The sequence below is a fragment of the Phalaenopsis equestris genome, unplaced genomic scaffold (genome assembly GCF_001263595.1).
Source record: "Phalaenopsis equestris unplaced genomic scaffold, ASM126359v1 Scaffold000755, whole genome shotgun sequence".
NCBI classification, from domain to species: domain Eukaryota; kingdom Viridiplantae; phylum Streptophyta; class Magnoliopsida; order Asparagales; family Orchidaceae; genus Phalaenopsis; species Phalaenopsis equestris.
Window position 1 is genome coordinate 498946 of NW_018165195.1, and position 17260 is coordinate 516205.

Below are 17260 nucleotides of genomic sequence, written 5' to 3' on the forward strand. Positions count from 1 at the left end.
AATCGGGAATATATATATATATATATATATATATATATAATATGAATGTTTTTGGAAGGATATTGCCACTGTTTTTGGCAATAAACTTGATTTGGCTCATTTTGCTTTCTTTTAATGTAGTTTTTTGCTCGTAAACTCTTTTTCTTGCACCTGCAACAAAAAAATAAAGAAAAACCTTTTATTAAAGCATAATTTTCTTAAAAAATGAGTATAAAATATGTATACAAAAATGAGTAATTTTTTGGCGCATCACTACCCAGGCTGACCTGGGACAAACATCCACACTTACAACCGGTCTGATGTCAAACCCCCCACAATCTCATAAGTATCAACGTAAAACTCTTCCAACAGATCCTCTAAGATCTCCAAAAATCACCAAAGAATAATAATCAGACAAACCAATCGGCCACCCTAAGGTTGACTTACTACCACACTCAAAATCGACTAACTTCTCAGAGTGAAGGCCGACTGATGTTTAGACAAAATAGACCATCAACCCTAGCTTAGTTGACCACGCATGGACCTATCGAGTAGATGGTCCAAACACACCAAAAGACAAAAAATAACCTACTAAGGTAGTTATGAATATGAAAAATGCATCACATAAGCTATAACATTCCTATTAAAGTAGAGTCAAACAATTAATTTTATATCTCTGTCCCTTCATCTTTTATAAATAGGAGGATCATAATATCCATTAGCGAGTTTTTAGCTCTTCACTCCAGACCCACATCCCTAGGGAAAACTCTCTCTCCCCTTTTTTCTTGTAATCACCACTTCTAATATATAAAATAAGTCACAGAATTAGAGAACACCCCATTCGCCCACATGCATTAGTTTGTGTATAATCTCTCGTTCTCTCTCCCTCTCCCTCTGTGTGTCTCTCTCTCTCTACATCTCCCTTATAATTCTACGAATATGAATTCAACAAACTTATAAGAAATATTTTATGAAACAAAAGTCTGCTCTCAGAAATGAATTATAAATTAATTTTAAAGTCTCATGCTAGATTTGGCTGAGTTTCTAATATCTATCACAACAAAAATTTGACTTTTGAAGCTCCAAAGAAAATTCAAATATACAAATTTCTCAGTGAAACACAAAGTACAACAAATAACATCACGCCACGTTATCATATCGCAATCAACGATCCAGTGGAGCACACAGCGGATCCCGAGTCGCTTCTCCCCGGCTGGTTTCAAAGGCGAGAGCCCCTCACGTAATGCCTTCCCTACTCTTCCTTCCTCCTCGAGTTCCACCCTACGAAACGGCAAACAAGGAAGACTCCGTCTTCTTCTTCCTTCGATATTTCTCACTTTCTCTTTCTAGCATGGAGTACCTTATATAACTTCTCGATTGAGAGGGAGCTCGGAGCAAAGTTCTTGCTCTTTGTTCCCTTTCTTTGTGGATTCTTGTCGGGAGAGGAGAGAGATGGCGGCGGCCGCGGTTAATGGAGTCTTCGCCGGAGCGGTGATCGCGGTTCTGGTTGTTATTCGGGCGGCGGCGTGGAATGATGGGTCTCAGCTGACGATGGTATTGGAAAGGGGGATGCCAACGAAGGCGCCGGTGGAGGTGCTGAGGGCAAGGGATCGCTTCAGGCATCGAAGAATACTACAGGGTGCAGCTGCGCCGAGTTACGGCGTTGTTGATTTCCCTGTTGAAGGGTCCTGGAATCCCTTCACCGTAGGGTATGAGTTTGATTAATTTGGTTCCGATGGTCTGATGATCGTTGAGTCCTTTTCTTTTTCTCTATGATTTTGGTGTGTATATATATATATATATATATATATATATATATTTGTTGTGTTTTTGATCATCGGATTGTGTAATTATGTTTATCGGGTTTGTTGTTGATGAGAGCTGACGGTACTGAAATGGCGCTTAAATCTGTTCTATATGATTTTGGGATTTCTCCCTTGGTTTGACTTTTTATTCTTCGATTTTGTTTTATGGTTTTATTGCTGTTGAGCGCTGGATTGGCCCTTGCGACTTCGTCCTGTTAAATTCAAGTTGATTTTAGTTCTGTCTTTTGGAATTTCGATTCTGGAATTGAAATCAAGTCAATTTTATGTGTTTTTTTTTCTTGAAATTCTCTTTTTTTTCAGGACATGCATAATCGAAGAGTGTTAAATGGTCTGTTATTTTGAAGCTTAATGCTTTTGTTAGCTGTTTGCTTTGGGGAAGGGTGAACTTACTGTATTTTTTCCTGTTTTTGATTTGTTCATATTATTTGTAGATTATATTTTACTCGTGTGAAGCTTGGCAATCCTGCAAAGGAGTTTTATGGCAAAGGAGTTTTATGTTCAGAAGATTGATACTGGAAGCGATATCCTCTGGGTGACATGCAATCCTTGTACTGGTTGCCCTACTAGCAGTGGGCTAAATGTAAGGTTTTTTGTACCATCTGCATGTTTCTTTTTATCCAAACTGTTTGCTGGATTTGAAAATGAGAAAAGAAGTAACATTTAAGGTAAAAAAATATTCAAGTTTGTCTGATGCATTGGATCCCCGGATAAGAAGACAAAATAATAAAACATAGAAGACAAATACTTGCATTTAGAAAAGAAAGTTTAAATATTTTGGGAAGACAAAAATAGGTCCGATTTGTTTTCTATGATTATTTACACATACTCTATTTTCAAGATTTTGTTTTCTTATCTTGATACAAAATATATGAGGTTATCCTAATAAAAGTTCTATTAGATTATCCTGATACAAAATTTACCCCACATTCAATGAATTCACTACCTTGTTTTGGATTTTATTTCAATTTGATACTAACTGTATCAGGATATCCCATATAATTTTTTCTTCGTTGCCTTGTTTGGAATTTTACTTCAATTTGGATATTATATTGAATCTCAAGTTATATTGCAAATGAATATTTTTTATGCCAAAATTTTTCAATTTACAGATCAAGTTGGAGTCTTTTGAGCCGGACCAATCATCTACATCTTCAACTCTCTCTTGCTCAGATCAAAGATGTTCATCAGCCATCCAAACTGGAGAGGCAACCTGCTCCTCATCAGATTCTTCAAGCTCTTCTTGTTCTTACTCTTTCCAGTATGGTGACGGAAGTGGTACATCTGGTTATTATGTGTCTGATACTTTACACTTTGACATAGTTACTGGGAATGAGCAAAGGTTGAACTCTTCAGCTACCATTCTTTTTGGGTAAATTCCAACACACTTGTATTTGTTAACTATTGCATTTGCCAACTTATTGAAATACTGAGTAGATCCATGAGGTGATTTTTGGATGATGATAATCCATTGTAGTTAAAAAAAATGTTTTTATTGAAACTATATGATACCGGAGTTAACCCATACCACGACGCATGATGCAATTTTGTTTTTGATTTAAAAGAAGGTTGCAATGAAGACTCAAAATAACGAAAAACAACACACAAAGCAAAAACACAGAAGGAAGGATTACAACTAATGACTCAATAGGGAAGACATAACAACTTGATGAGGAAGGAGCACGGCGAGGGGAGAGGCTGGATTGGCGGCTGCGGTGAAGGCCGGAGAGGTGGGTCTGCTATGGAAGAAGCAGGACAGCAGATTGGGGTTGGTAACGACGTCGAATTGCAGCTGGAGAGGGGCAGGAACGTCGTCGGATGCTGGATTGGCGGCTGCGGTGAGGGCTGGAGGGGTGTGGGCTGCTGTGGAAGAAGTAGGACAGCAGCTGAGAAGGTTTACCAGCACTTTCAAAGGGTGGACAGCAAGCGGGGAAGCATTGACAGCGATGAGAAAGGCCGGGGCAACAAGGTAGATGTTGTAGGGGTGTCAGCGGGCTGTCGGGAAGGGCCTGGAAGGGCTGGACAACAAGTTGGAGGGGCTGTGGTGTCTGGATTCAGAGCTGACAGCAAGGGGAAGATAAATATCCCAGCGTAGGGGGAAGATAAATATCCCGGCGGGGTTGAGATGTAGCTAGAGTACCACTCAGACCCGTGGAGACAATCACCACCTCGGATAAGGGACAGCCAGAGCACTACCATGACATCGGATACAACCCTCATGTGGGAAAATACTTAGAAAAAATTAAATTCAGATTTCATAAAACATGCCTCTAACTCTAAGCACAATCTCTCCTATTTATAAAGAGACATGACCTATTTTAGGAAACATTTAAAATAAGAAGGAGAATAAAAATAAAATTAAGATATCAGATTTTGAGAAGGGTTTTAAATTAAGAAAGGAGAATAAAATTATGATTTAGGCTTTTTGGAAAGGTTTTAAATTAGGAGAAAGGTTCTTTAGAATGATTTTAAATTAGAAGAAGGAGAATAAATATCAGATTTAAGTTTTATAACATGTTTTAAAATAGAAAAGCGCTAGGAAGGAAAATAAGAGAAGAAGGAAAGGAAAGAAAAATGAAATGAGGAAAAAGGAAAGGAGGGAAGAGGAAGGAGGGGAGGGGAGGGGAGGGGAGGGAGGGGGAAGTAGCCACACTTCTTTGAGGACCGATTGGTCCTCTCCCGGGCTATGTTTCGATCTCCCAAGGTTGGGAAAGCTTCAAATTCATTGGTCGAAGCTTCTGGCTCCTTGTGGTACGCCGTCAAGTTCTCTGGTACGTCTTACAAGTAGACGTAATCGTTCCAAAGCTTATTTTGATAGAAGAGATATTCGTCCACCTTTGGCACAACTTGAGCTGGAACTGTAGCTAGTCGAGTATCCCCATGAATCAGCTATCGTGTCATACTATTTGTAACCTGCTTCTTCCATTCCTTGTATTCAATTGGGTGCAACTGATAGACTAGTATGTGAGGAGAAATCCATTATGGGTTAGAAATTTGTTGCAGGCGCAACCTCTCTCACTGACTCCTCTTCAGGAGAGACCTCTTACCCATAGATAGGAGCTGAACCCCATTGCAGAATTTTCGTCCCCATCGAACTCCATGGGGCCACTACAAAGTTTGGGTTTATTTTCCCCGTCCGGACATCTGACGATGCGTCCCATGCTGACTTGAAAGTAACCTCTGAATAACTTTATGTAAGGTTTTCAATCTGTTGCTCAATGACCTCATTTCTGACATGCTTGAACCTCCCTCCTATGGGGTAACTCCAGAGGGGTCTATACATCTAAAAAATCTTCTTCTCGCTTTTTCGGGTTCATAATTCTTGTAGACATCTAAGGCCTATCTGTTGATATTCCTCTCACCGTTTGCGGGATGCCAGCTCGAGGCATCATAATCTCATGCTCTGCTAGGCTGCATATTGCTGCAGAGTTACTACCTTCTAAAGCCCTTCTAAAGCGGCTTCTGTTACCTCAGCTGGAATCTCTATCTCGGGGCCAACTTGATTTGAGGCGACTCTTCCTCGGTTGAGAAATGATAATCCTCTCTGAAGTTTGTATCTTCTTTCTGATCACCATTCATATCTCTAATTGGAAGCGGTTTCTCCTCGTTTATGTCTTCTCCGTCTTTAGTGCTTACGGTATCTTAGCCCAAATTCTTAAAGACAACCTGCTCGGTGAAGTAGACCACTCCCTTAGTTGTGTATTCTGATTCCGTATATCCAAATCCGTGACACTTGCCACATTTTCTGTCTGTGACAGACTTGCGGATTGGGGGGGGGGGGGGGGGGGGCTGGGGGGCGTGGCGTTGCTGTAGAAGCTAGAGTATGCAACTTTTCGTGGTAGAAAGTTGGTAGGAAGTGTTTCCCGCTTTATCTTCATATCTTTCTCATCCCCCTCTTCGACCTTTCGATTCATGGTTGAGGGGTAGCCTCCCATTAGATTTTCCTTCAATGTCTGTAATCCACCGTTGAAGTTAGCGGATCTCTAATCGTATCTCCTTCCGGGTAGGCTTGAACATGTATCTCATTAGTGACATGACTAAGGCTTAGGAATAAAATATTAATATTTTTTTTTGGCGGGATTAGGATTTGGGTTGTGGAAATGATATTCGGTAGCAGGAAAGAAAATTTAGGTTTATGACGGATGCTAGGAAACCCTAGGATGAGACTAGGGTTGGGCTAGCTGGCTAGCTCTGATATCAAATATCAAATGATACCAGAGTTAATCCAAACCACGACGCATGACATAATTTTATTACCGACTTAAAAGCATGTTACAATAGACTTGAAATAAGGAAAAGACACCACACAAATCAAAAACACAAAACAAAGGATTGCAACTAATGACTCAACAAATAAGACACAACCGCTTAATGAGGAGGGAGTTTGGTAAGGTAGGAGGTTGGATTGGCGGCTGCAGTGAAAATCGGAGATGTGATGCTGCTGTGGGAAGTAGGATAACAAAAGTGCAATGGTAGTGACATCGAACCACAGCTGGAGAGGAGCAGGAACACCATCAGAGGCTAGATTAGCTGCTGCGGTGAAGGCCGGAGAGGTGGGTGCTGCTGTGGAAGAAGTAGGATAGAAGCTTGGAAGGTTTGCCAGCACTTTCGGAGGGTGGACAACAAGTGGGGAAGCACTGAAAGCAATGAGCAAGGTCGGGATAGCAAGGTAGTTGTTGTATGGGTGTCGCCGGCTGCTGGGAAGGCCTGGAAGGGCTGGACAGCAAGTTGGAGGGGTTGCGGTGGATGGATTTGGAGCTGACAACAGGGAAAAGAACGTAAGGGGAAAATAAATCTCTCGGCGGAGTCGAGATAGAATTGGAGAACCACTCGGACCAGTGGTGACGATCACCACCTCGGACAAGGGACAAACGGAGCACTACTTTGACCTCGAATACTACCCTCAAGAGGGAAAATACTCAGATAAAACTGAATTCAAATTTCATAAAACAAACATCTAATTCTAAGCACAACCTCTCCTATTTATAAAGTGACATGACCTATCTTAGGAAATATTTAAAATAAGAAAGATGATAAAAATGAAATCAAGATCTCAAATTTTGGCAAGGGTTTTAAATTCAAAAAAGAGAGTAAACTTAGGATTTAGCCTTTTAGGAAAGGTTTTAAATTATGAGAAAGGCTTTTAGGAAAGGTTTTAAATTAGGAGAAGGAGAATAAAAATCAGATTTCAGTTTTAAGACATTCTAAATAGGAAAGTGCTAGGAAGGAAAATAAGAAAATAAGAAAAGCTAGGAAAAAGGGAAGGAGGAAAAAGAGGAGGGAAAAGAGAGGAGGGGAGGGGAGGCAGCCCCCCTTCCTTGACGACCAACCGGTCCACTCCCGAGCCCCTTATCACTATAATTGTTTCATGCTCATGACAAATTAGGTGACCTTTGAGTGTTAATAGTTTACAAGTTTCATACCTTTTTGTGCGAATTGATTTTTAATTTATTATTAGATATAATGTTTTGTAGACATTTTTTTTCTTTATTTTTTTGGGAATTATACACCATCATTTGTTTATTTGGAGCAGATGTAGCAATTCACAGTCGGGAGACTTAACCAAATCTGATCGAGCAATTGATGGGATATACGGTTTTGGACAACATGAATTATCTGTTATCTCACAGTTGTCATCTGCAGGAGTTGCACCAAAAGTGTTTTCTCATTGTTTAAAAGGGTCAGATAATGGTGGGGGGATTCTTGTTTTAGGAGAAATTGTTGAACCGGGCATTGTCTATACGCCACTTGTTCAATCAAAGTAAGTTCTTCTGCTTATATGCAAAAAATAAGTTTTTTTCTTATTTTTTTTTATAGATTTGTCCTTATGCACAAACTTTTGCACTGATAGAACTAAATTAATTGTGAAAGTCTAAGTAAATGATCTTGTGTTGCTTTGTGTGTAGGTTCGTATTATATACTTACGTTGTGGCTATTTTCTTAACGAGTCATAATGCTGCTTGTATGCTTTTCTTCTCTTTTATGCTAATAAAAGACAATCTCTTTTTAATTAACCTCTCCCCACAAGTGGAGGTGCTTGGGGAGTGATCGCAAATCACTTGCTCATATTTCAAATTTTCATTTAGTGTTTATTGCCGTTTTGTTCAGAGAAAAAAATGAAAATGTGATAGTACTTCTCAACTTGTGGTTTGGCATTTGTTATTGATAAATTTTATCCCAGGAATTGACATATATGATATATTAAGGTAGTCTGTCAATCCTTTTATGTTTTGTATCAAATTGAATTTTGGAGCCATGGGAATATGGTGGTTTGGTTAACCTTTCAATGAAATTTAGAAGGCAAAGAGTAATCCAAATTACTGACGAAGCAGCTTTTTGGCACCAATGTATAAAAAAAGTGTGTTTATGATTATGCTAATCATCAAGGAATCAAACTGATGTGTTATGTAATGAAGATATGAGAGATGGTAAGTTTATTTCAAAGAATAAATTTGGTTTCATGTTAAGAAGATGCACTGCAGAATACCATTAATGGAAAATTATAAAGAGGAAATAAATGATAGAAATTTGACTTCTATTGATCTTGAAAATGCATGAGGTGAGTATCATAAGATATTACTTTGTGGTCATCGGGGAGATGTTAAAAAAAGATGCGCAGTTACTAAGTAATTTTTAGTTACAGTAAGATTTACACTCCATTTATTTTTTTATTGATTATGAATATGCTTATAAGGGATGTTTAAATGGTGGTGCTTTGATAGTTTTATCCAAAGGATAATTTGCCATAATACATAAAATGTTAGTTTAATGGAGGGAATGTTTTGACAATAAAATTATCAGAATTAGTAGAGCAAGATTAAATATGTTGTTTGCAATTTTAGGAGTGAAATTGTCATTATTTATCAATATTATTAAAAGAGAAATTAATAACTTGGCATGATAAATTAAATTGTTTTGGATTTATTATATAGAATTCTAGAAATGTATGCGATGACGTAACTTCCAGAATTATGGTTGAGTGGTTAAAATGGATAAGTGCCTTAGAAGGATTGTGTGAAAACATGATATCATGGATAAAAAGTAAATTTATAAAATCTTACACTAAGTCTGGTGATATTGAATTTGAATGTTTCTACTAATTCTAAAATTGCAGATAGTTGGAATAAGGTTAATGATAATGATAGAGAACTGTTTATTTAAGTTAAGGATGCTTTTTTAACAATTAGTAATACTTCTTAGGTTACCAAAAATATGTGAATGGCATGAATCAGTGAAGTTTCTAGACTAATTCTGTCAGCCTGCTTAGCTAAATTTCCACACTTTTCTGTGACCTTTAACTTACAGAGAAATTTGATATATCAGATGTTAGAATTATATGCTTGATGAATATTTCTCTAAATCTGTTGAATTATTAGCCTTCTATATTAAAACTATCAATTATTATTTTTTATAATTCTTGAATTCACCAATATTAGTGAGTTTGGCATCCTGATCTTTTAAAAGATACGATCACTGTTCACATCACTAAATATTTGCATTTATATGTGTCGTTGCCACAATGAAGATAGAAAACTGTATCTACTGTGTGACTCAATGTCTTGATGATCACAATTAGAATACTCTTGGTTTCTTGGATCCATCTTAATGTTTATTGTGGAAAGGGTTGCATGTGGTGTTAATTCTCGTTTTTCCATTTTGCTAGTTTATTGGACAACTTTTAACCATGCTAGTTTTGACTGCTGCTCATTATAATGGTAACATAAAGCTTTAATAATTCTATCGTCTATCTAATTGTCAGGCATTACGCATAATCTGATCACGCATTGTGCAACATAACCACTAAAATCTTCATTTTTCAATGAAAAATAACTTTATAACTTAAAAATTTAGAGACTCGAGTGATGGCTGCAGTTCTTGAGCATATGATTATATTCTGCCAATATAATTATAAGTAATGAATTTTCATATTATCATCAATTGTATCTGGGTTTAATTTAGAAGTAAATTGTATTTTATTCAAACTAGTTACATTTACTTTCTGTTCTGGCTCTAGCATTGACTTAAATGCTTCTGAATTGAAAATTACAATTTATTCTTATTTACCGTTGCATTTAAGGTTAATTCGAATTTGACTAAACTCTGCAAACAACATCTATGTTAGCTTTACAACACCTCTTTCTTTGTCAGGCCATCAAAGGAATTCTAGCTATATTTAGTTGTCCTGCTGTCCATTCTACACGTCTACTCCATAGTTCCGGCAATCATTAACCTTAACATACTCTCCTTTTGAACTTAACAAATCATAACTTTGATAAAATATATGAAATAAGCATACTCGAACCCATTTTGATTGCCTTGTTCCATCTAGCAGCTATTATTTCTTTTGTAACAAAGTACCGTAGAAAATCATATTGTTTAAAAAAAAAGACATCACTTGATTCTCTAAAATATTAGTTGTTTACAAAGCCATTGAGCACATTCAAGGCAATGTGGCTGCCCGGGGAGCTAGTTGTTACCACTGTCTTTCGCCTGAGTCAGAAGCGGGCACTTATAAAGTACTAGTTATATTTTGCTTCAAAATTTTTTTATTTACGACAAATATTGTTGAATAATATAAAATGATCACTATCACATTGAATTATGTTTTAGCAAAACAGTGAGTTTTCTAGTTTTATTGCGTTCCTAAATGAAATCTATCCTGAAAGCTACTCATTGCCTGCATCCTTGGTGCCCTAAGGTAAGGCATTTGCCTTGGCAAGCCTGCATAATAACTCCCACCTTGGAAGTGGTTGAGGCACTGTGATTTTGCCTCACTTTGCTTAAGCGCCAGGGCATTTGCTTGGTTCACTTTTAACATCATTCATATTTTAGTTAATGAATTTAATGAAAATTATTTTTTGGTTATTCAACCAGGAGAATTTACATACATAACAGTAAAAACATATATTTAACAAAAAAAACTGCAATGTACTGACAGGATACTTAATTCTCTAATTAACAATAAAAATAACGCCTTTATTAACCCTCTTTATTAACTTTCCATCATCGAACTCTTTATTTTTTAAAAGCTGTTGGTCCTTTTGATGCCCTTTGCCAAAGAGATCTTGTTGCTAGTTGTCCACCTCTTCGTCAGCCTTCACATGCTTGCTTGTCCTTAGGAATCCCTTCACCAGCGAGAGTGTTGGGACTTTCTTACCCATTCTTCAGCCCTCACACCACCAGCCCCATCGATGCCCTTCCTTGTGAAATCCCATTGCAACTTCCTCGTCTTTTCTTGGTCCTAGTGAAATCATTGCGACTTCCTCAATTTTTTGTTATTGGTGGTTTTAATAGCAGTGAACGGGGGAATAAATTTATTTTAGTGTTATATTATGTAAATAATAGGTTTTAGAAGTTAAATATGTAAATAGGATAATTTTTTGTGCTATGTGTGTAAATCTCCCTTTTAGAAAAGCTTAGTGACACCATATATTGTTTGGTTCCTTGAGAATTTTAAATTCTAAATTTTTTTGAATTATTATGGTAATTGGATTTTGGAGAATTGGAGTGTCACCCAGGCTCAGATTTATTTATATTTTTGACATTTTATGTATGATGTTTACTTCATTTCCACCTACATTATGGTTTCAGTTGTGATTCTTTGCCATTTACACTGGGTTGGAAGTAAATTTACAATTATTTGGAAGAACTTTGTTTTTTGTCCTGTGCATTATGCATTGTGTAAGTTTTTTAATTGATAAAACTTATGCTAGTCTTAAAAATAGATTGGGTTTTGTGCAATGCATATTATTATTTTTTTATTTGGACATGTATGTATTTACTTGTAAGTAAATAAATGAAAAAATAACCTTTGAAAGCTGTAATTCCTATCTAAAATTTGTCATATCTTCAAGCTTGTGAATGCTTACTCTATGTTTATTCAGGCCTCACTACAACTTAAATCTTGAAAGCATTTCCGTCAATGGGCAAACACTATCCATCGATTCGTCAGTGTTTACAACTTCAAATACACAAGGAACAATTGTTGACTCTGGCACTACCTTGGCCTATCTAGCAGAAAAAGCATATGATCCCTTTGTTAATGCAGTAAGTGAACACATATCTTGGTCTTCAATTTTTATATAAATGAATTTTAAACGATTTGATACAGTTCAGCACTTTGGTTTCATTCCCAAAATATTTGAAATATTGGTCTCTTTTTCTTTTTTAGAAGTTACCTTTAAATTTTCATTGTTACTCTTTTAACGAGGTTTATTGTACCATGCCACTTTATCGGTGACCGCTGATGCTTGTCAAAAATCTCTAGCTTAAACTATTGTAAATTCTGCTTTACCTTAGGAATGCAAATATATTTACTTTTTTTGCCTTTTTAATGGTTCTAGTTTGTGCTATAGTTTTAGTCATGACGAGTTATATATTTTGAACATGATGCATAAGCATTGATGAATATCACTTTTTTTGATGTTATTTTACTCCTATAATTTGTAGATTGTTGCTTCAGTTTCACAAACACTAGTAAATTCATTTGTTGCTAAAGGAAATCAGTGCTTTCTCACAGCTAGCAGGTTATTTTCCTTAAAAATCATGTTTTTATGAGTTTTGGCATGCTTAGTGCAATCGTCCTATGTTCTATGCTTAAGTTCTATAACACTTCTTCCATGCCAGAGTTGATGACGTTTTTCCACCAGTTTCACTTAATTTTATGGGAAATGCATCCATGATATTGAAACCGGAAGACTACCTTTTTCAGCAGGGCTCTGCTGTAAGTTGTCTTTTTCGTGTTCTTCTAAGAATTTTCTTCTTGGTGGTTACATAAATATGTAAATTATCTGATCTACCGTTTTTAGTTAAAACTCTGATGATCATGCTGTTTATTCTTTTTTAGGGTAATGGCATTATTTGGTGTATCGGCTGGCAAAAGAGTGATGGTGAAGGGATAACTATATTAGGAGGTTGGTAGACAATTTCTTTTTTAAGAAATTAATACGTGCAGGCATGCTTTTAAATGCTCATTGAATAGACAACAGTTTCATTCTAGTTAGAGATTCTAACTTGCCCATCTGCCCAGAAATACATCCATCTACGCACGCCTGCTTACGTAGATTATGCACCTGAATATGAATAACAATCATGTATGGGCATATACATATTTATCTGAATGCATTCATGGCATGCATGCTTTCTTGGAACAAGTATTCAGGCATTCATTATTTCATGCTTGCTAACAATGACATCAATTATTAAGTAGATGTGTTTGTACATATATTTATATGTATACATGTATAATTGTATGCTGAACATTCCAACATGATCATAATTACTAGTCATAAATTAAGTATTTTTGAGGAAGGAAAATGGGGTTGAATGGATGAATAACAATTGATGCTAGCATTGTGACTAATTTCGCCATTCCTTATTTCTGAAAATGGGGATAATGATATAGGTGTATATCTATTAGTTGTATTACTAGCTTGAGGTTGATGTGATGATCTTCATGGCTATATGAGGGCGGCCCAGGTCTTGTTTTCTTGAGTAGAGTTTTTGTTGTCGCTCTCCTTGAAGTTGTTGTGCGGATTTCTTTTGTTGTGAAGCATCTCGAAATTTAGTTGTGAGTTGAAACAAAGAAATAATGGAATGTTCAGAGTGTAACTTCCATAATTAGTTTAGTTGGATGCTTACAATGTTTGTGCTTTGTTTTCCTAGAGTTTGATATTCTTATCTCGCCAATAGAATCACATATGCAAAGAGCTGCATCCATTGCACACCTATGACAACCTGTGTTCTATGTATTGAAAGCACAAATAAACCCACTTAGAATTGATGAGCTTGGAGAGTAAAGGGTATGCTTGAGCACCTAAATGTGCATGTTAATGTTATTCCATTGCCAACCAATTGGTAGATGTGGTTAGAGTTTTTGTTGTTGTCGGTGTGGAGAGCTTTGTTGGTGTTGGTAACATAGTAAGATAGGTTTTAAGGATTTTGATGATGGGAACTTAGTTTGATTTAATTTACTTCAATAATTTTTTGCTAACCTGACTTCCTGATTCGAAATTTCTGATCAATTAAGAGCCGATCTTTTTTTCTTAATTTTTTTAAGAATTTCAAGCTGGATTGAAAAAAAACTGTTAAAATTCACCGGCATCAGTTACCTTGTTTGAGAGTTGTTTAAACTATAATTGAAGCTGAAGATTCAACTTGTCTGAAACAATTTGGTCAAATCACTATGCAAGTCTAAATACTTGGATTGATTTAAACATATTCATAGAGTTTAAGAAAACCTTCTAACGTTGTAAGCCATTTTGCTTTGGCCATCCAACGATACCAGTCCTTTGGCTGCTCATCCATGTTAAATGATTCTAGAAATGACTTATCTTCTTATTGAGTGTGTCGAGGCTGTGTGACCTATCAATTTTGTATATTCTTATTTTTTGAGTTGCCAGTTCGGTACTTTAGAGCAACAAGGTGAGTTGCCTTTATGGTGTTCCCACCCCATGGGTTTCAACATGCTTGCATTGCGATGTGGTGGCGTTGTAATCGTCTTGTATATATTTAGCTTTATATCGTTGGTCCACTTTTTGCTTCAAGTAGTGTGAACTGAAGGTGGATTTCATGGAGAACAATGCTGATGGAATTGAGTTGGTCTTCAATGTTGTTGAAATGGCTGTTCTTCTTGATTGCAGATCTTGCACTGTCAACCATAGGGAATGATGATGGACAGTTGGCTGAAATGTCTGATGTAGTTTGGTGCCTTAATTGGATCTCGATGGCCATAGGACCATTCAAGTGTATGGCTCGAGGGGAGCACAGTTTGTAAGAAATCTGAAATAAAAAATGATTTAATAAAATTTGCAGCTCCACTGAAGAGAATGGTTAGAGGAAAAAGTCGGATTAAGAGAAAAAAAACTTGTTTCAATTTTTTTGTAGCTGAGATGAAAATGCTTAGGTGGATGAATGGCTTGGAACTTAGTTAGAGACAAAATGCGAAATGAATATATCCGGGATAGGTTTGGTGTAGCTTCAGTGACGGACAAGATGAGAGAGAGTCATCTTAGATGGTTTCTTCACATTAAATGTCGACCATCTAATGATCTTTTGTTAGGAGAGTAGATGTTTTAGATTTGACTTAAGGTCAGAAAGATAGAGGTAGATTTAAAAAAACTTGGACATATTGTATAAAAAATGATCTTAATATATCAGAATTAAATGAAAATATGACACTCAACTCAGTAGGACATAATAGAGAAAAAGATTCATGTAGTCGACCCCACTTAGTGGGTTAAAGGCTTGTTATTGTTGTTCCCTCTCTCCCTAAATCATCACCCATACTCGCTCACACGCACATATACTTTCCTCATAACCAACCAAAAAGTTATACATGGCAAAGCCAACCAAATAGAAAGTGGTTTCTTTATATTATTTTTCTTCTCCAAACCTTGACACATGTTGATTCTTTGCCACGTGGAAGTTCTCGAGTTAAAGTTAGTGGGAGTCGCACTCATACTGCCCTTGTGCTCCCCTTTCTTGAGGATTTATCTTGATCCAATGCTCGTCTATGAGGATGTCGTCTCGTCCTCCTTAATGGTGGTCATATTATAAACTTAAGGAATTCTGTGAGCAATCCCATTGGTGGGGCACTGCTAGAAGAATATGCATGGATATCGATATGTGGTAAACACCAAAAAAAATTCATGTAGCACTTTTTTTCTCTTAAATAGCATTGATTGTGGCTAAACATGATTGGAGCTCAAATGTATTAACTCCAGGCGGTTTGCGCTGTCTATACCTAATGCATGCTTTTCAGTAGACTTTGGGTTCATGATATATTCGTTTGAGAAAGATATATAAGATATCCAAGATAAATCAATAGAAAAAGTAATATATGGCATAATTATGATTCAATCTCACATACAATAATCCGTAAATCATGATTTTGACACAATGGTTGCATTCTCTCATACATCAACCTCATATTTTGAATAGTTTTGTCTGAAAGCTTGCTGCAATCCAGCCTGACTAGAAGAACCTAGCCTATCTGGAAAATGTTTTCCTAATTTAGAGAGCTGGAAAGAGTAAGAGTGTCATTACTCTAATGGAAGTGCTGTTATCCAGAGTTGAACTTGTTCTAGTCTTGATCTAATGTGATGTAGATAGATTTGAAAATAGTTTCCACGTGCTCCAGTGTCGAGGATGATGATAAATTAAGATAAAGATGGAATGTTTTAACATGGAACTTTTGAGTTATTCATCAAAATGTGACATTGTTGGGAAATAGGTGTAATTTATATAATCACAAACAGCGAAAAAGAATAGAAGATAGAAAAGAAGTGTAACTATAGTTTATTTATGGAAAAATACTATTCTAGTTCTTTTTGTATAAACATAAGATGGCCCCAAATGTTAGATACCACGCCTAATTCTGCGTAGCACATTCTTCAGTAGCTAAAAAATCAGGCTCCACAACGGAACAATGGAAACATCTTTATTCAAGTGAAGAATTCTCTTTTAAACTAGAATTTAAGTGAATCATTCATATTTACATGACACTCTGAATTATGCTATACATATAAGCTAACCTTTGAGATATTGATTTTACATTTTTGCAGATATCATTCTTAAGGATAAGGTAGTTGTTTATGACCTGGCTAACCAAAGGATCGGCTGGACAAGCTACGACTGTAAGTTTTACTGAAATCAATCTCCTCTTCTTCCCAACCATGCTCTTCCAGCCGTGTCTCAATTTTGACATAACCCTTCATTCAAATTGTTTCAGGTTCTCAGCCTGTTAATGTTTCGACGAGTTCAGGTAAGAACGAATACCTCAATTCAAATCAGCTGGACACGTCGGCATCTGGTAAATATCCAAAACTGCTACTTTTAAGCTCTGTAGCTACTGTTGTGCATATCTTGGTAGCTGCAGCTTTGTTATCATAGAACACAACATGAAGATGTGCACTGTTATAGCTGTGCTCCGTTTTGATTATGCTGATTTCGGAGCTGCATGCTTCTCATCTTCAGTATTCTTGCCTTTTTCTCTTATAGGCGTTGTTGTAAATTAGTTTTTCTTACCATTGGTGATAGTCATACCTGGCTTTGTGTACATATTTGCTTTTATTTTTCCATTTTAATTTACAGTTAATCATTGTTGTAATTCATTCAAAACTTATATGATTGAGAGGCACGATCATTGAATGCCTCAAATACTTATAGATTACTTGGGGACATGAAATATATTGTTGATATGGTAGAGAAGTTTACTAATTGAATATTGAGAAGCAGAATCATTAGTACTGATCCTTCCTTTTAAGCAACTGCTTGAATCTTTCCATTTGCTTTTCGTATTTATGGAGAACATGGATCAAAATAAAAAGCATTTCTTGTTGATTTGCAATTGCAAAAGTATTTTTTTCCTGCATCTGAGATAGCAATCATCATTCATTGGTTATTTCCTTACAAACAAAATAGTATTGTGGAATAGAAAAGGTTGTCTTGATATTGTA

The 17260-nt window shown here is 36.3% G+C and overlaps 1 protein-coding gene across 1 annotated transcript; it reads left to right on the forward strand.

The window, feature by feature from the left end:
- The first annotated feature begins 1214 nt into the window (after positions 1-1214).
- On the forward strand, positions 1215-17026 carry LOC110030732 (aspartic proteinase-like protein 2). Its single transcript, XM_020733622.1, is given in 11 exon segments — positions 1215-1688; positions 2237-2285; positions 2287-2385; positions 2915-3174; positions 7336-7563; positions 11687-11849; positions 12252-12328; positions 12429-12525; positions 12649-12715; positions 16367-16438; positions 16534-17026. Coding segments are annotated over 11 exon segments (1530 nt in total). The 5' UTR covers positions 1215-1431; the 3' UTR covers positions 16695-17026.
- The last annotated feature ends 234 nt before the right edge of the window (positions 17027-17260 follow it).